Source organism: Bufo bufo, chromosome 2 (genome assembly GCF_905171765.1).
Source record: "Bufo bufo chromosome 2, aBufBuf1.1, whole genome shotgun sequence".
Classification (NCBI taxonomy): Eukaryota; Metazoa; Chordata; class Amphibia; order Anura; family Bufonidae; genus Bufo; species Bufo bufo.
Genome location: NC_053390.1, coordinates 155,911,026 through 155,932,094, shown reverse-complemented (window position 1 = coordinate 155,932,094; position 21,069 = coordinate 155,911,026). Strand labels below are relative to the sequence as shown.

The 21,069-nt window shown below is 41.5% G+C and overlaps 1 protein-coding gene across 1 annotated transcript in view; it reads left to right on the top strand.

Moving 5' to 3' along the window:
* Positions 1-21,069, top strand: part of EFNA5 (ephrin A5) — a 426,989-nt gene that overhangs the window by 340,974 nt on the left and 64,946 nt on the right. The window contains exon 2 of the mRNA XM_040421605.1: positions 2,137-2,429. Within this exon, the coding sequence (XP_040277539.1) occupies positions 2,137-2,429 (293 nt within the window). The remainder of the gene's footprint in view (positions 1-2,136; positions 2,430-21,069) is intronic.

Below are 21,069 nucleotides of genomic sequence, written 5' to 3'. Positions count from 1 at the left end.
AAAGATGTTCCAGAATTTTTATTACATAGGGAATGCAGGTAGTTAATAAAACAGACATGCCAGGAGAGGTGACAGTTGGCCTTTAATATTAGGACTGAATAATAGGACTGAATACCCGGCATACCTGTTCAGCTGTTTGAAGAGGAGACGGCGCTTCATGCGATCCCTGCTTTCTCTTCATTACACTGCAATTCATCTCAGAACTGCAGTGTAACCTAAGTGCTCACTCCATTCAAGTGAATGGAGCAAGTATTTGTAATTCTACTGCACTACCGCTACACAGGAGACAACTTGTAGTGTAAAGGCACAGAAGCGGTGCTCACATAGTGCCGCCTCCTTGTCAAACAGCTGATTGGCCGGGGTTCCTTGTGTTGGACCCCCCACTGATCAGATACAGATGACTTATCAAAAGGATAGGTCATCAATATATATGGCCGGGCAACCTCTTTAAGATGGTATATATGCCCAAGGGCTGATGTAGATATTGATACCACAACCTCAGGGCTTCAGCAACTACATCTGAAGCAGAAGAATTGCTACAGATATCACGAGGAACAGAGCAGATATATCATGATGGTTATATGGTGGTTTTTAAGGGGACATGAGACTTTTTGTTCCTATTGTCTCTTCTCCGTTTCCTGAGCTATAGTACAATCATTATGATGATTTGTGATTGTTCTACGTCAGAAAATGCTCCTTCTTCCTTGAGCGATTGTGCTACTATGTAACATAGTGACCAATAGTCATTTTAATGCCATTTAGCGTTGTCGACAACCCAAGTTGCTGCCAAGAAAGAAGTTGTAGATTTGATTGTTTTGCCTGCTGATCAAACATAAGTAGTAGCAATAAACCAATTTCATGAATTAGACTAATTACATTCATTACAACGACAATTTTTATACAATTTAAAATGCTCAAAGTTTTCCTTTCAAATATTTCATCCAGCCTTTCAATTGCAAAACCATCCTTTCTACAAACCACCAGTCTTGTCTATACTGAAATACATATTTCATGCAATTTTTCTCTTCACAAAGCCTTGGGTGGGCTTTAAATTTCAATCCTAATTTATCATTCACGGCACATTGGTGTCAAATGTCACAAAAATGACACTTGTAAATTCTCTGGGATAGCATGTCGGAAAATGCTTTATAATAATTAAAGAGAAAAGCCCATTTGGGCTAGACTACCTAAGGCTACAATGATCGTCTGGCTCTTGTTCAGAGCTGTCAGGTTAGCACGAGCGCTATTAATTCATATCCCAGAATCCTTTTATCATAAAGCTGCAGATTCCTTTCTGTGTAGTTTGGCAGCGATACTGCATTGCTTTTATGTTTCTTGTAAATGCTGTACAAGACTTTGTATATGTCTTAAAAATAAGTGCCAGCAATGTGTAACTATATAAATATGGCTGTCCTGATGTCATAAATCTTAGAAAATAGCTTGAACGTGGCTTGTGGCAGAAATAATCATATTGTATCCATATACTGCTGATATTATTTATGATCATGGATTATTATATTTTAACATATTTGAGTAATACAGAGTGTTTTCTTAGTCAATACCATATGTTTCAATGGCTGTGCTTATTTGCTTACACACTATGGCAAATCCATTCCTAGATATAATTTTTTTTAAAAGTATGAATATTATCATTTTTATTATATTACATAGCGAATGAAAATTAGCATTAGAGGTTCTCTTGCTCTTAAACATTATTTTGAAGTGAAGGTTAACCTTTATCTCTCCTCTCATGTGTCATTGTATGTCAGTTCCTGGACTCCCACTAGAAGGGACACTTTGCTCACATAATAGTCCCATCAATTTCAGTGGAAGTGCCATCAACATAGCTCAGAGATATGGAAATCTCTGAGTAGTGCTGATGTGATATGTAGATCAGTAGAGTGCAGTGCCTGCTTTTTTCCATGATATTTGGGTCTCAGCTCAAGGGTCTCCTACTGATCCCATCGACTGACATGTCTCAAGGACATTTTAGTGGCTAGATAAAGGCATACTTTCAGTTTAATTCTAATATGAAGCTTCATTATATATTTTTGAGTGATACAACAAGCTAGATACAGTATGGACAAAAAGTTCTGTATTTTAACCATTTCTTTTTATATCTTCTTGTAATGGCAGGTTCATGAGAGGTGACTACCACATTGAAGTCTGTATCAATGACTACCTAGATGTATTCTGCCCTCATTATGAAGACACCGTGCCTGAAGACAAAACTGAAAGATACGTTTTATTCATGGTGAACTTTGATGGCTACAGCTCCTGTGATCACACATCCAAAGGCTTCAAAAGATGGGAGTGCAATAGACCCCACTCTTCCAATGGACCTCTAAAGTTTTCAGAAAAATTCCAGCTATTCACTCCCTTCTCATTAGGATTTGAATTTCGACCAGGAAGAGAATATTACTATATATGTAAGTACATTTTATTCCATTTTACTTATATTCCCACATGTTCACTCAGTAAAGTCATGGTGTTATATGGTTTCCACTTCCAGGAAAGACCTTAGTTTTTGTCACCAAAATTACAGAATGGGCTTTGGACCAGGTAAACTGCCATGCCAATTGTGCTCCCTTTAGAAATGACATGGTTTATTACCTTCTCATGTTTTCCTCAAAGACTCATTTATTACATTTAAGAGGCTGTTTGGTATAGAAATCTCAATTATCTATTAAAATACCCTACTAGTGAAAGGGAAGTTAATAGAAGGGGTCTCTATTTTAGGACTATTATTTAGGAAGGAGAGAAACTATACAGAATATTTCATGCTTTGGAGGACTAAACACATACAGAATAAAACATAAACCATTTAGGTAATGTGCAATGCTTGACTGGAGCACTAGGTGGCACTGCAGTCAATCTGAACACTGCAGCAGAGGCCTTCTGCAGATTACAGCTGAAGGGCATAACACTCTTTGGACTGATATACGACCACATTTTAATTATTTCTCTGCTATATGTATATTTTTATTTTACCCTCAATATAATGCTTGTAAAAAACGTGGTCCCACTCCCTCCCTTCTTTAGTAGTCACATTTGTACATACTGTAGCACACAGCCTAGCTGCTGAAAGTATTTAATGCTTTCAGATTCCTTAATACAGGAGCATTTTAGCATCTGCAGGGAACTTCAACATTTCTACAGGATTGTATGGTGATCTAAGTTCAGGTCTGTAGAAATGTAGAAGATTTGGATAAAATACGCAAAAAACAACCGTAAAATGGGTGTGTGTGTCTGAAAGCAACCTGAAACTGTTATGTAAGACAAAAGATGTCTCACTTCCTTCCTGGTGCTGGTGTCAGCTGCAGTGCTCTGAAACCATGCATGGATTCCACAGCCAAAATCAAAGACCAGCAACATTCTACTATATAAAACATTTTTAAAACATGCAAATAGCAATACAAGTGAAAGAAACATGGTAATCACTCCTCTTATATGTTTCGCTCCCTTTTTGGTATCACTTTGAGGACCTGTCACCTTTCATGACATCTTTAAGTAACTACTTGCATTCCCTATCTAATAACAATTCTGGAGTATCTATTCTTATCACTCTGTGTTGTGCCATTCCTTTATTATTCCAGTTTTGAACAAATTAACAGCAGTCTGCAGTAACGGTCCTTCTGGGTGTTACTAGTTCATAGCGTGTACCTGCTCAGTCTGAAACTATCCAATCAGAGTGCTGCCAGTGTCAGAGTGTGCAGGGACCCCCCCCTTCCCCCCACTGGTAATACAGAGATAGACCTTTACTGCAGACTGCTGGCAGTTGAAGAGGACCTTTCATCAGTTTTAACATAGGCTAATTATGGTATTACCTTGTAGGGCATCCCCCACTGATGCCATGGATTTTTTTTTTTTTTCAAAAGACCTAACCACCCCCCCCTTCCCCCGTTCATCCGCTTTTGCCCCCCCTTTGATTTGGTGCCTTGTATTGTAATGAGCAGTATCATCGCAATGGGGCGGAGATGCAGTCTTCTGCTGTGGGCGTCTCCTTCTCTGTGTGGGCGTCAGCCAGGGAGAAGGAGCTCAAGTTCTCGCGAGATTCCTTCTCCCTGGCTGTGAGCGGTCCGCTCTGATTGGATCGCGCTCACAGCCAGGGAGAAGGAGACGCCCACAGCAGAAGACTGCATCTCGCCCCATTGCGACGATACTGATATTAGAATACAAGGCGCCAAATCAACGGGCGGCCTTTGAAAGAAAAAAAAGAAAACATCCATGCCATAATACCATAATTAGCCTATGTTAAAACTGATGAAAGGTCCTTTTTAATTCATAAATATCTAGTTAAAATAATAGAGGAATGTCACAACACAAAGGGGCACAGAGTTTTAGATGCCAGTCTTAATAAAGCCATAAACTGGCAGTGGATCCACCGAAGTTATGAAGAGGCGCTGGCCTTTCGATAAGTTTGTCGCATCCAGCACCAGTTCTAAATGTAAGACAGCTTTCTGAATGGTCTTACATTTAGACCTTTTTCTATGCCTAAAACAGGAGTGGAAAATGGTGAATGAGACAGGACTGTCCCCATCCCTGCCCACGCCCACAATTGTAGACCTGACGTGAGTGGGGTGAAGTCACAGATAGTGGCGCAACTAACTGATGCGCCGCTATGTGGGCCTAAAATACGCCTAATTTAGCATAGTAAATGACCCCCAAAGTTACTACATATTAAAATGCTCCAGAATTGTTATTGCATGTTGAATGCGAGTAGTTACTAAAAGCTACAAGTCAGAAGAGGTGACAGCTCCTCTTTAATTCATGTGAATTTATATTATGCGATATAAAATGCACTGATCTCTTTCAGTAAACAGATTCACCAGTAAGGCCCCTTTCAGACGAGCGAGTTTTCAGCGCGGGTGCAATGCGTGATGCGAACACGTTGCGCCCGCACTGAATCCGGACCCGTTCATTTTAATGGGTCTGCGTACATGAACATTGTTTTTCGTGCATCATTTGTGCGTTGCGTGAAAATAACAGCATGTTCTATATTCAGCGTTTTTCGCGCAGCCCTGGCCCCATAGAAGTGAATGGGGCTGCGTGAAAAACGCATTGCCTCCGCAAGCAAGTGCGGAAGCGATATGTTTTTCACTGATGGTTGCTAAGAGATGTTGTTTGTAAAGCTTCAGTTTTTTTATCACACGCGTGAAAAACGCATCAATGCACATTTTACCCGCACAAAAAAAACTGAACAACTGAATGCAATCGCAGACAAAACTGACTGAACTTGCTTGCGAAACGGTGCAAGTTTTCCTCAACGCAACCTGAACGCATCTGGACCTAATCCGTATCGTTCGTGTGCAAGAGGCCTAATACTGAGCTAGATGGATAGATAGATAGGAGATTGATAGATAGTGTTTTGCAAGCTGGTGTGGACCCACTACGCCACTGACTGGGTATACTCTGGAGTGGCGTAACTAAGCCACTACCTGGTCTTCACTAGAGCTTCTGATGGTGAGGATAGGCTTGGGCCATTAGGGTAGTTGCCAGGGGTACTCCAGAGCAGTCCCCGAGTCAGTGGCAGCTGACCAGGGGGTTAGCGTACTCTGTGCAGGCATTGAGGGGACTTGCGTGGCCAGGAGGTTCGGGGTCTAGACAAGCGGCAATCAACCGAAGTCAGTAAGCGAAGTCAAAGACAGGCGGTAAACAAACAAAGTCCATAAACGAGATCTGAGGTCAGGGCAGGCAGCAAACAGGCAAAGTTCATAAATGAAGCCCAAGGTCAAAGGCAGGCTGCAAACAGGCAAAGTCCAGGAGTTCAATAAGCAACGTCTGGTACACAGCGAAGCAGACAAGGGAGACTCCCTAGGACTTGGAGATAGACAAGCTAAAACCATGAGGTTGCTCAGGCATCTTCCTGTGGTAGGAAGCACCTTTAAATACCTGCTGCAGTCCAGCCATAGGCTGGTGAGACAGACGGCGTGCGTGTATGTGCTGCTTCATAGGTGAAGAGAGACACACCCATGCAAGCTCAAACACCAGTACAGCTCTTCAGCGGGAAGGAAACTCTGGCATGGATCACAGACACCATATTTAAGTTACATGCTGCCCGTGCATGTCAGCACGGCGCGCAGGAGGGAATGAGGGAGCCTGGCGCCCCTGCCCGCGGTTAGGGGCAGCAGCGCCGGCACGGACCGCTGGGCTAACAAATAGATAGATGATAGATATTCTAATAAGCACAACTAGAACAGTATTGTGAGTAACATGCAAAAGCAATTTTAAAGTGTAGAAAGCATTACAGTTTATTTGTCTAACGCTTCAAGTGAAAACTTTTATAGAAAACACATCGTACAGTACTTTTCTGTGGCATATGGTTTTTGTTCTCTACACTTATAAATAGGCCCTTAACTTCTTAAACTGCAGAATAAAATATGGACCATAGAGACACATCTGTATTAACCGGCTGCAGAATCGGTTTACTACTAGAAATTACACAGCTTGTGAGAATGTGATTTCACTACTGTAAATAAAGCATGGATTAAAAGGCCCAGGATGGATGTATAAAAAACATTACAAGCAAATCTCTCAAAATATGGATATTCATGAACACAGACAAAGCACAATATAAAAGGAAATTTTAGCCAGTGAAGCAAAGATTATTTGTGCCTAGTAACTGAAATCATGAACGTTTCAATTTAGTTCTAATTCCATTTTTGATGTTACAGGGTGGTTATTTATTAGTCAACGGAGGTGTTTTACTTAGTTACAAAAGGCTGCATTTTATGTAATTTAACTGCACTATATAAAAGTCTCTTCACTCAAAAGCGGAGTGAAATTAATGTTTAATCAATTTCCTTACCCCTGATATCCTCTTTTAAAGATCCAGGCTGCTATGCAGAAGCATACCCTACATCAGTGATCACATCCATAATGACCTTCAGCTGATCAGGACAAGACATAGATGTAGAAGGTCCCTATGACAACCTTGTTCATGGTTGTCACAGGGACCATAGGAGAGCAGAGCTAATATGAGAGGGGTTGGATCTTCAAAAGAAAGAACAGAACATGTTTTTTACATTAGCAGTACAGTAAAAGGGCTTTTATATACGTACTATGCGTATTATAATCAGAGGTGTAGTATAATTACTTGAATTACACATCACAAATAACAATTTATGTTTTCTAACTTGACATAGGTGCCAACCACCATGCAAGACTACTGACAGCTCTAGGTAGAGTTTGGGGAGAGCCATACAAACATACCTTTGAAGAGCTTTTATTAGTAGTGAGAATATGAAGTTTCATTCTCCAAAATTCTGCTCCTGCAAGTGTCCTGGGTGGTATTAAACTGTGAAGTGCTCTCAGCCCCTCCCCTCTGCTGTGAGTATCAGCTGTAGCATCCAATCAGGAGAGTAATATAGCTGTCACTCCGAGCAAAGGGGAGGGGCTGTGAAGCTGCTCAATGCAGAGAGCAGTTCACAGTGAAGCCCTGTCCTGAGCACTGACAGCATCTGGGAGAATAAAACTTCATGTTCTCACTACACCTGATGAGAAAAGTTCCACAAAAGGTATGTTTGTCCTGCTCTTCCCAGCATCTATCTAGTGCAGTCAACAGTTTAGCATAATCAAAACTGCCGACAGACTCCTTTTAACAATATCATGCATACTATAAAATATTGAAATGGGCCATAGATTTGGTAACCCAAGATTCACCTAGCTAATTGCGCATCAGAATAGTTTAAGGAAATATTTACATGAGGCAGAGTCATTGTGGGGATATCTGATGAAACATATTTTCAGTTGCAGAAAATTCAACCACAAATCTTTGTGTGAGAAGTGTGAACATAACCTGAATGACACTATTTCCCATAGAAAATGAAGGGAAATGGGTAAAAATGGTTACCAAAGTTTCAGTGACAAAATGGAAGTAAATTAGCATAGTTTAAAGAAGCACTGTGTTATTTTTATTGTTGCTTCCATTTTAACACTACATAAGACATGTAGAAGAGCAAAGAATGAGCTTTCCAGACACTCTATTGTACAATTAGAAGCTCTGGTTCCAGTTCCCGTTTTCTCATGTGACCCTGACTTGACTAGCTGATTCACATAACAATTTTAATGTGGACTGGAAGTCAGTCACTCAATTCATTCTGATGAGACTGGCATTGATCCTCTTATAGGAATGCATAGAAAGATAAAAAATTAAGTTAACTTACTGATTGAGTTATTCAACACAGTCACAAGATGCACCACTTGATCACAGTGGTGCATGATGTCTGATGGACTTCCTGTACCTTACCTGAAATTAGACACTTTTCGCATTTCAAGCCAACTTTTAGTTGGCTTACCTTAGACCATTATTTTGGCACATATTTCAACTTGACAAAACCATTCCCCCTTTTCTAGTCACTTTTGAAAAGTATCTAGCAAGGTGAAACCATCTATATTTTTTGGTGCAAATCAATCATAAAATTGTCTAAACTACAGGTGTAACGTACACCAGAAATCTGGTGCAAGGAACTTAGGAAATGTTGGCCAATTGATACCAAAAGTGTAGGAAATTTATGTTGGATGGTTGACGGTATTGTAGTAGTGCTGATCTTTTTTTCCCTCTGGTAATGTATTTAGTTTGGAAAGCTTTGTATATTGTAATTTATTCTCGTGCTATTGCTCAATTTAAAAAATGAGCTTTCACTGGACTCAAACATGAACTCCGCTCCCAGTTCCACAGGAGAAATCATACTTTGTTTTCCAGTGACACATAGACCATGTTCTTATTGTACAATGGTAATGTTTAGGAACTGTATCTACAGTTTGCGGGATACAAACTTACTCTAGCTTAGTTCTTAGCCTCTAATTTTGACCTGCAGAATCAGTCGTGATCAGCGCCTTCTGAGTGATAACATGCTTCTCATTACAAAGCAGGAGGTCTTTTCATCTGCTTGTCTGACATGACACTTATGACCCAGAGTTTTATACAGTCCAAGGACAGGAGTTCACTTGTCATTCCTGCCGCATGTATGTGAGACATGGTGAAAAGGTTAACTGAATAGACAATTTAAACATCAGGTCAAGTTACAGGGTGGCTGAACTAGCATTCTTAAGTTTTACTTTTCAACTTACGTCTCTAGGGGGTTATCAGTGCCCAAAAGCACTGTCACACCACATATGCTTGTGTTTGCAGTACTAGTTAACATTTATAGATGAATTAATTACTGTGCTACAGCACAATCCAACTTTCTATGTGCTATGGAAAAGCTCCATATGTACAGTCGTGGCCAAAAGTTTTGAGAATTACATAAATATTGGAAATTGGAAAAGTTGCTGCTTAAGTTTTTATAATAGCAATTTGCATATACTCCAGAATGTTATGAAGAGTGATCAGATGAATTGCATAGTCCTTCTTTGCCATGAAAATTAACTTAATCCCAAAAAAAAACTTTCCACTGCATTTCATTGCTGTCGTTAAAGGACCTGCTGAGATCATTTCAGTAATCGTCTTGTTAACTCAGGTGAGAATGTTGACGAGCACAAGGCTGGAGATCATTATGTCAGGCTGATTGGGTTAAAATGGCAGACTTGACATGTTAAAAGGAGGGTGATGCTTGAAATCATTGTTAACCATGGTGACCTGCAAAGAAACGCGTGCAGCCATCATTGCGTTGCATAAAAATGGCTTCACAGGCAAGGATATTGTGGCTACTAAGATTGCACCTCAATCAACAATTTATAGGATCATCAAGAACTTCAAGGAAAGAGGTTCAATTCTTGTTAAGAAGGCTTCAGGGCGTCCAAGAAAGTCCAGCAAGCGCCAGGATAGTGTCACGGCTGAGGATGGGGAAAACCCTCAGCCGTGTGATGACTGAAGATGTTGGTCGCTGCTAGGCCAGGACAGGAATCAGGGAGCAGGTCACCTCCTATTACGTCCCAAATTCTGACCCTGACTCCTAGCTGTATGAGCCGACCCTGATGGTAGGAGGGCTCATACTCCGGAACCTTGGGGTCCCTACTAGCCCTCAGGGTGGCCCTGAACTAGGAGCAGGGTAAGACGACCTGTTCCTCCTAGACACGGACGAACAGGAGTCTCACTGGCCAAGCTGCAAAGAAAGGGGGACATAAACAACTTATGGCAATGGAGGGTAAATGCAACTAGTGACACCACCTACCTGCCACAGACACACAGCCTGGAACCCATGTACAAGTGCTGCTGTCCACAACAATACTAATGGACACAGCACACACAACACATCACACAGGAACCCAGGAAACCATAGCTGCAATAAACACAGAGACCAAAGAAACATCTTCATAACATCAGACATAAACTTATGACCACAAGGGTGGCCCTCACTGGCAGATGGTATATAACCATGAGGATGACTCCAACTAACCATGGCTGAAGTACCCCTCAGACTTCTGGCTTCCAACAGGAGCTAAATAGCCCCAAGTGGTCACACCCACACACACACCCAGTGTTCACACACTAAGAAGGGAGTTAACCTTTCCTACACCAGGCAAGGGAAAAGCCACATAAAGGGGAAGTGTACAATAAACAATTACACTGCAGCTGTTACCGCAGGCAACAACATGCGTGGCAACCATGTCCTGGGAGTCAGCCAGAAGGCCGAGACACTGCCACCACATGTACACAATACCACACGTTGCCACAGGCAGCCACAAGTGAAGGGAAGTATCACAGTGCACACATACACATCCTCGTGCACAAACAAACCCGGAAAGTGCACACATAAAAAGAGAGGTTGCCAGGTGAAACCGCATACACTTGACAGCAAGCTGCCTAGCAGCAGCTCAGGCTGCTATGCTGCCAAATACAAACATGTTGCCAGCGGCAACCACACGTGAGGCAACATAAAAGCAGCCCTTACCATGTGGTTGACAACAAAACCAAAACCGCAGGCAACTGCATGCGGATAAGGAGTCACGACCATAACCATGGTTGTGACAGTCTCCTAAAGAGGATTCAGCTGCGGGATCGGAGTGCCACTAGTGCAGAGCTTGCTCAAGAATGGCAGCAGGCAGGTGTGAGCGCATCTGCACGCACAGTGAGGCGAAGACTTTTGGAAGATGGCCTGATGTCAAGAAGGGCAGCAAAGAAGCCACTTTTCTCCAAAAAAAACATCAGGGACAGATTGATCTTCTGCAGAAAGTATGGTGAATGGACTGCTGAGGACTGGGGCAAAGTCATATTCTCTGATGAAGCCTCTTTCCGATTGTTTGGGGCATCTGGAAAAAGGCTTGTCCGGAGAAGAAAAGGTGAGCGCTACCATCAGTCCTGTGTCATGCCAACAGTAAAGCATCATGAGACCATTCATGTGTGGGGTTGCTTCTCATCCAAAGGGTCCATGGCCTGGAAACTCCCCAGATCTTAATCCCATTGAGAACTTGTGGTCAATCCTCAAGAGGCGGGTGGACAAACAAAAACCCACTAATTTTGACAAACTGCAAGAAGTGATTATGAAAGAATGGGTTGCTATCAGTCAGGAATTGGCCCAGAAGTTGATTGAGAACATTCCCAGTCGAATTGCAGAGGTCCTGAAAAAGAAGGGCCAACACTGCAAATACTGACTCTTTGCATAAATGTCATGTAATTGTCGATAAAAGTCTTTGAAACGTATGAAGTGCGTGTAATTATATTTCAGGTGATGTTATTTAAAATTTTCCATGCTGATATCTATATTTCTTTTTAAAAAATCCTAAAATCCTGCAGTTTTCACACTGGCCATTAAAGGGAACATGTCACCTGGATTTTGTGTATAGAGCTGAGGACATGGGTTGCTAGATGGCCGCTAGTACATCCGCAATACCCAGACCCCATAGCTGTGTGTGCTTTTATTGTGTAAAAAAAACAATTTGATACATATGCAAATTAACCTGAGATGAGTCAGAGCTTGAAAATATGACTCTTCTCACACAAGTAAGATATGACTCTTTTATGTTAATTTGCATAAAAGGTGGGAAGTACAAAAATGAATAATACTTATTGAATTCGTCTGCAAATTAAATTAAAAGTGTAATTTATATGTTTAGGGTAACACAATGAATATTTAGAAATGCTCAGTGAGGGTAGCACAGTAGAGGTGACAGGTTCCCTTTAAGCTTCTTGGTCTGTACAGATCACCTTTCATCATTATCCATCATAGACAGGATTACAATGACGGACATCACCTTTATATATAGATAACACAAGATCCACTATTCACAAGTGATTGTCTGCATAGTAGATCACACAGCATGTCTAGAAAACTCTTCCAGAGGAGTCTGAGTCCACTCCAGACTTTTGTGTCTATGGCCCATGGTGGCTGCTGTAAAGCCTATCTCTGAAGTGCTGATAACAACAGCTTAGAAAAGATGGCTGCCCCCACAGCCATGTTCAAAATTAAATAGAAATTATGCAATTATGCAATATAAACAGATTTGAAAAAATATGTGTCTCACTAATTGGTTCTACTTAGCAGAAAACTATGGTGTACATTATCAATTTAAGACGATGCAAGTGGAAGGGAAAAAAGAGCCCAAACTTTCACTCTATCTACTTCATCAAACTGACTGTTTGGTAGAGCTTCCTCAAACGTAAAGGACACTTTAAGGTGATTCATCCTGGGAAAACATATACTGGCATCTTGCATAGCCAATATATTTTGATAATTCTATTCCATCACCTTCTTTTGTCCATATGATAAGAGTCGATTTTACCATCATTGACAAAATTTAATTTATACAATAAGACTGAGGAAAGAAACAATCTAGAAACATATTTGAACTTATAATAACGCCAGTCATAACTTATTCTTGGTGTGGGAAAAGAATTGGCAACTTTGCATATGGTTTCATTTAGCTCATAAAATCCCCTTGTGGTCTTCCAGATGGAGTTATACTTTCCTTTTAGATTGCCACCTGCATTAGTAGCATGTTGTCTGTTTCCTTTGGTAGCAGACATTAACATCATTAGGCAAAATATTATTACTGTTTTGAAGCCTTTATTTTCCACTCCAAAATCTCCATATTGTCATCATACAATAAATGAATTCTAGTGGGAACCAGTATCTGCAGATGCTTCCAAGCCAGGCAGCTATGGCTCAATGCTTCATTAAGCTGTAATGTCCACTGCTTGCCTAATATGATCTATCTATAAACCAAAGGGCGCTTTGACAGCACACGAATAATAGGAATGAATTTTGTTATGAGAATACAGTCAAGAACCCAAATCACATAATTATATATGTGACTAACTTTGTTGATTATATAATATGTGGTTTAGATAATAAAGTACTTTACAACATTCAACAATAAAATATGGGCCTAGCTTTTAATTTTTATTTATTTCTTACTATGCTTATTGCAAAACTAGTATACTGTACATATGGCTTATATGCTAGATCATTGAAGGGTTGTCCCTTTAGAGACAGTATGTATGGACAATAAAGGGGAGGAGTATTCCTATGTTAGTTAAAGTGGAGAGTTTTTAGATAGCCCACTGAACTGTATCTTACCCTGCAATATAAGCTGATCACTGGTTGTTTAAAGAGAGTCTGTCAGCACTTTTGACCTTGCTAAACTGCTAACGGTGCTAGGTAGGGGCTTGGGACAGCAGTATCAACATACCTTTTTTGGAGCTTTTCTAATCAGGAGTACTGAGACTTTGAAGTTTTATTCTGCCAAATTCTGATCTTTCAAGTGCCCAGGGCAGGGCCTCACCATGAAGTGGTGTCTGCATTGACCTGATTCATAGCCCCTCCTCTCTGCTCTGAGAGACAGCTTAAGCATCCAACCAGGAGACCACTAGAGCTGTCACTCAGATCAGGGAGGAGGGGCTGTGAAGCAGATCAATGCAGAGGGAACTTAAAAGTAAGGCCTCACCTTGGGCATTTGAGAGAATAAAGTTTGGTAGAATAAAAGTTCATATTCTCACTACTCCTCATAACTAAATCTCCACAAAAGGTATGTTTCTCCTGCTACAAACACTTTTTTTTCTTTTCTTTTTTTTTTTTTCTTTTTTTCATGGTGGTGAATTCATTCTTTCTTTATTATCTGTATATTACTTATAGGTACAAATAAAGTAGTCAGTCAATCAAGAAGAGAAGTTAAATATTAATAAAGGGGTAGAAGATATAGGAATCACTTGCAAAGGCCAATACATAGCAATACAATACCATACAAACACCATAAAGAGTAAACATGATGGATCAATACCTACAACTACCTGCAAGAACCTGGCTGAAAATCCCTTTTTCAACTTTTTACATGCTCCATTTTAAATATTACATTTATTAGTTTCTTTAAAGCATTTCCATTGATACATCAAAAAGAGTGCAAGAGTATTTTCAATATTAATGGCATTTTATAGGTTTCCAAGTGTCTACAACTGATCCAGCTGGTCATATTACACTGTTCTCTTTCTTTCAAAGTTCATGTTTTCCCTCAGAAGGGCTTCATAGTTCCATTTTGCTACAGCCACTTTTACAGAGTCTCTGCTTCTGCCCCACATATGAATGCCGAGGTCAGCTCTAGGACCCCCAGGCAATTGCCTAATGTTGGTTGAGAGTAACATCCCGGAATTAAGACAGTTAACACTTCCCAGCACCTTAATTAGCCGTAATAAATCTCCTGCCGAAGAATGCAGTTCAGGGACAACTGCCTCAATCTCCTTCATCACCAGTGACAGGCTAGAGTCTTGTTGGTGGTCGTCAGTCTCCTTGCACAAAGAGGAAAACTCTTTGGCTGACAGGGAAGCGCTTTTAAAAAAGCCCTCTAAGTCCTGCTTCATTGTCAAAAAGTCCATAGCTCCATCTGTCATATATTGCATACATTTGGACGCAACTTCCTTCCAATTCATGACAATGTTTCTTCGATGCTGGGCAATTACTTTATAGAAGTAGTGGAGGGAAAGATCCTGGGTGAAATCTTGCTTCTGGCACTTCATAGGTTGGAATTGCATCCAAAATTGTCTGCATTTGTCCAAGTAACCTTTCAAAGACTGTCCGAGGGGCAGTAAGCATTTCCTTATGTCCTCTGCCAACTTATGGCTCTCCAACCAAGCTTTCTGGTAAAGCCCTTCTGAACGGTAAACTTCACCAACCAGGAAATCAATCTGTTCTAGAAGAGAATTTTCACTTCCGCTGAGGAAACACTCTTTTATGCTAGAAGAGATGAACTCTGCCTGTTCCTGGCCACATTTTTCATCCGGACTCATGTTGCGTTGCCTAGTGATCGAGAGCTGGCCAAGCAAATGGGCAATGATGGTGATAGATTGGTTAATCTGTTTCTTGGACTTTTTCAGCATTGATGTAATGTCACTTTCACAGCCATGTAGGAGAAATGCCACGCTGCCCCCCAGCTTCTTCACTTCAGCAATTAAGTCCTGTTTGGGGTACGCTGCCTGGGTGTCTGGAGCACCGAGTAAGCCATCAATCAGTCATACAGAAACGCTCATGTGGTTAAAAGCAGATGAGATGGTTATCAGATGTCGCTGGATGCTCACGTCACCAAGTTCATGTTGTTCATACGCTTGTATAACATCATTGCTTGATGATAAGATTTCATAAAGGTCAGTGAGCAGTTGAAGAACCAAGTCTTGAGAATGGTCATCCTTGCCTAATAATTCAACCTTTAGATGTTACTAGCTGCTTGCAGACTGCAGAGAAAATGGTACTCGGGACAAAGATATCGGTGTGCACTTTTCCAATAAGTAAACTTCTTCCTCTATAAAAAATTTAAATAAATACATATATCAAATATAGACCCAAGTGTGAACTGATTCCAGAAAAGTAAAATTGGTGATTTTCAAGAGGTAGATCCCTGCCCAGCTCCAAGACACAACACAGTGTTGATCATAATTTCCATGGCTGAATGTCAACAATCAGATGAGCAGGACAGGACCCATTTATATGTCAGTTCTGTACTGTGTACTTAACCACCTCAGCCCCCAGTGCTTAAACACCCTGAAAGACCAGGCCACTTTTTACACTTCTGACCTACACTACTTTCACCGTTTATTGCTCGGTCATGCAACTTACCACCCAAATCAATTTTACCTCCTTTTCTTCTCACTAATAGAGCTTTTATTTGGTGGTATTTCATTGCTGCTGACATTTTTACTTTTTTTGTTATTAATAGAAATTTAACGATTTTTTTGCAAAAAAATGACATTTTTCACTTTCAGTTGTAAAATTTTGCAAAAAAAACGACATCCATATATAAATTTTGCTATAAATTTATTGTTCTACATGTCTTTGATAAAAAAAAAAATGTTTAGGTAAAAAAAAAAATGGTTTGGGTAAAAGTTATAGCGTTTACAAACTATGGAACAAAAATGTGAATTTCCGCTTTTTGAAGCAGCTCTGACTTTCTGAGCACCTGTCATGTTTCCTGAGGTTCTACAATGGCCAGACAGTACAAACACCCCACAAATGACCCCATTTCGGAAAGTACACACCCTAAGGTATTCGCTGATGGGCATAGTGAGTTCATAGAACTTTTTATTTTTTGTCACAAGTTAGCGGAAAATGATGATTTTTTTTTTTTTTTTTCTTACAAAGTCTCATATTCCACTAACTTGTGACAAAAAATAAAAAGTTCTATGAACTCATAATGCCCATCACGAAATACCTTGGGGTCTCTTCTTTCCAAAATGGGGTCACTTGTGGGGTAGTTATACTGCCCTGGCATTCTAGGGGCCCAAATGTGTGGTAAGGAGTTTGAAATCAAATTCTGTAAAAACTGACCAGTGAAATCCGAAAGGTGCTCTTTGTAATATGGGCCCCTTTGCCCACCTAGGCTGCAAAAAAGTGTCACACATCTGGTATCTCCGTACTCAGGAGAAGTTGGGGAATGTGTTTTGGGGTGTCATTTTACATATACCCATGCTGGGTGAGAGAAATATTTTGGCAAAAGACAACTTTTCCCATTTTTTTATACAAAGTTGGCATTTGACCAAGATATTTATCTCACCCAGCATGGGTATATGTAAAAAGACACCCCAAAACACATTCCTCAACTTCTCCTGAATACAGAGATACCACATGTGTGGCACTTTTTTGCAGCCTAGGTGGGCAAAGGGGCCCATATTCCAAAGAGCACCTTTCGGATTTCACTGGTCAGTTTTTACAGAATTTGATTTCAAACTCCTTACCACACATTTGGGCCCCTAGAATGCCAGGGCAGTATAACTACCCCACAAGTGACCCCATTTTGGAAAGAAGAGACCCCAAGGTATTCGCTGATGGGCATAGTGAGTTCATGGAAGTTTTTATTTTTTGTCACAAGTTAGTGGAATATGAGACTTTGTATGAAAAAAAAATCATCATTTTCCACTAACTTGTGACAAAAAATAAAAAATTCTAGGAACTCGCCATGCCCCTCACGGAATACCTTGGGGTGTCTTCTTTCCAAAATGGGGTCACTTGTGGGGTAGTTATACTGCCCTGGCATTCTAGGGGCCCAAATGTGTGGTAAGGAGTTTGAAATCAAATTCTGTAAAAACTGACCAGTGAAATCCGAAAGGTGCTCTTTGGAATATGGGCCCCTTTGCCCACCTAGGCTGCAAAAAGTGTCACACATCTGGTATCTCTGTATTCAGGAGAAGTTGAGGAATGTGTTTTGGGGTGTCTTTTTACATATACCCATGCTGGGTGAGATAAATATCTTGGTCAAATGCCAACTTTGTATAAAAAAATGGGAAAAGTTGTCTTTTGCCAAGATATTTCTCTCACCCAGCATGGGTATATGTAAAATGACACCCCAAAACACATTCCCCAACTTCTCCTAAATACGGAGATACCAGATGTGTGACACTTTTTTGCAGCCTAGGTGGGCAAAGGGGCCCATATTACAAAGAGCACCTTTCGACTAGTTCGCGCGGTGCCACAGGCGCAAATCCGTTCTAGAAACAAATGCCTAAAGAGGGCCACACTTGTGTAAAAATTGTCCACATAAAGATGGTACCCCTTGCCGAATAAGGGTGACACCAAGTCCCAGACTGTCTTCCCACTGCTCCCCAGGTAGTCAGGGCAACCGACCGGCTCCAGGGTCTGATCTTTTCCCTCATAGATCCGAAATTTGTGGGTATAGCCTGTGGCCCTTTCACAGAGCTTATACAATTTGACCCCATACCGGGCACGCTTGCTTGGGATGTATTGTTTGAAGCCAAGGCGCCCGGTAAAATGTATTAGGGACTCGTCTACGCAGATGTTTTGCTCGGGGGTATACAAATCTGCAAATTTCTGGTTGAAATGGTCTATGAGGGGCCGAATTTTGTGGAGCCGGTCAAAAGCTGGGTGGCCTCTGGGACGGGAGGTGGTGTTGTCGCTAAAATGCAGGAAACGGAGGATGGCCTCAAATCGTGCCCTGGACATAGCAGCAGAGAACATGGGCATGTGATGAATCGGGTTCGTGGACCAATATGACCGCAATTCATGCTTTTTTGTCAGGCCCATGTTGAGGAGAAGGCCCAAAAAAAATTTTAGTTCGGAAACTTGGACTGGTTTCCACCGGAAAGGCTGGACATAAAAGCTTCCCGGGTTGGCGGATATAAATTGTGTGGCATACCGGTTTGTCTCTGCCACGACTAAGTCCAAGAGCTCCGCAGTCAAGAACAGCTCAAAAAATCCCAGGGCCGAACCGATTTGAGCCGTCTCAACCCGAACTCCAGACTGGGCGGTGAAAGGGGGAACTACAGGTGCGGCTGAAGTTGGTGACTGCCAATCAGGGTTTGCCAGCACCTCAGGGATTCTAGGGGCTCTACGGGCCTGTCTGTGCGGTGGCTGCGACGGGGTAACTACTGCACGTGCCACCGTACCAGCTTCAACTGCCCTTCTGGTGCTCGCCACGTCACCATGTTGTACGGCAGTGCTGGTACTAGGTCCAGGGAGGGCTGCGCTGCTGGTGTATGCCTCACCACGTGATCCGGCAGCGACAGCCCCACTCTGCTGCTCTTGAAGCGGATCCTGCATAACCTGTGGTCTAGCGACACGGGGCCGGGTACGCCTGGTGCTGCCAGGGACCTCAACCTCCTCGTCCGAACTTTGGGTCAGAGAGCCACTGCTTTCTACAGGTTCATATTCTGACCCGCTAGATTCGTCAGATGAGGGTTCCCACTCCTCATCCGACTGGGTCAGAATCCTGTAGGCCTCTTCAGAAGAATACCCCCTGTTTGACATTTTGGACTACTAAATTTAGGGGTATTCCCTGAGACTACCCAAGAAAAAAAGCAAGCCTGTCTTACAAAGGGGAGGCTAGCGAAGTACCGGAGGCCGCTGCGGTTGATAAAAAATATCAAAACTGATTTTTTTTATCGCCGCAGTGCGTGTAAAATAAATGTGCAGTGATAAAAAAAATATATATTTTTTGTCACTGCGGTGGGGCGGGCGTGGGTGAACGCACGTGTGGGCAACCGATCAGGCCTGATCGGGCAAACACTGCGTTTTGGGTGGAGGGTGAGCTAAGGTGACACTAATACTATTATAGATCTGACCGTGATCAGTTTTGATCACTTACAGATACTATAAAAGTACAAATGCTGATTAGCGATACGCTAAACAGCGAATAAGTGACTGCGGTGCGGTGGGGTGGGCGCTAACTCACGCTAAACTACCTAACCAAGGGGCCTAAACTATCCCTAAAACCTAACAGCCAATACTAGTGAAAAAAAAAAAGTGACAGTTTACACTGATCACTTTTTTTCCTTTCAATGGTGATTGACAGGGGCGATCAAAGGGGTGATCAAAGGGTTAATTGGGGTGCAGGGGGGTGATCAGGGGCTACAGTGAAGTGTTTGGTGTACTCACAGTTCAGTCTGCTTCTCTGCTGGATCCAACCGACGAAAAGGACCAGCAGAGAAGCCATATAACAGATCATATTTACTAATATGATCTGTTATATGGCTTGTGATTGGATTTTTTGAAAATCGCCAGCCTGCCAGCCAATGATCGTTGCTGGCAGGCTGGTGACGAACTTCTTCTTTAACTTTTGCCGGCCCGCGATGCGCATGCGCGGGCCGGCTTGGAGCGAAATCTCGCGTCTCGCGAGATGACGCGTATATGCGTGATTGTGCGCAGCGCTGCCACCTCCGGAACGTGATCCTGCGTTAGGCGGTCCGGAGGTGGTTAATGGGGTTGTCCCACAATATTTATTTATTTTTTAAAACACTTTATTTAAGGTCTGACAATAACAATTATATAAACCATATCATTATTAACATTTATCAGCATTTATTTATTTATTTTTTAAAGCCCCCAAACCCTTCCCCCCCCCCCTGCGATGCGTCTCCCTTCACCACCACCCCTCGGTCTCAAGACCGAGGGGTAGTGGTGACGGGTAGTCTCCCCAGATTCCAATCCATTTTTTTCTCAGTATTTCTCTGCTTATACAAAATATATTCATATCTCTTAGTAGTATTCACCAGATTTAACCATGTGTTCATAGTGAGACTGTTTAGCGAAAACCAGGAACGTGCTATCAAAAGTCTTGCCAAAAATATTATCTTAAATAAAAGATTTTTTTATATTGCTGACAGCTCACCTTGGCTAGCTCACCCAGTACCCAACATTCAGCGGAGAAAAGGATCCGCACCTTCAATTTTCCCTCAATATATTTTTGAATAGCCCCCCAGTATTGTTTCAACTCTGCACAGGACCAGAACATATGCAAATAATCCGCTTCAGGAGCATCGCACCTAGGACCGTTGGAATCATTCCTAATCCCACATCTACTAAGCCAAAGAGGTGTAACATAAAGTCTATGTAGAATATTAAACTGCACCAAAACGTGATTAAAATTACGTGAAACCAATTTAAAATTTAAAATTACATTCTCCTGTTCATCCAAATGGATTGGACATTCATTTTGCAAAGTCCTCTGGCCAGGAGAAGAGGCATCTCCAAATTGTGTTATTAGTAAATTTTTATAAAGGTGAGAAATCTTCATCTTCTTATCCAAATTCCCTATCCACTCATTAAATTGTATTTAAGGGTCTATTTGAAGCCTATTTTTTCCCTTTATACTCAGAATTGCCAATCTTAACTGTAAATACCGAAACCACATTAATTTCGGTTATTTTTCTCTCTGTGATAATTCTGCAAATGAAATAATATCTCCATTACTTAC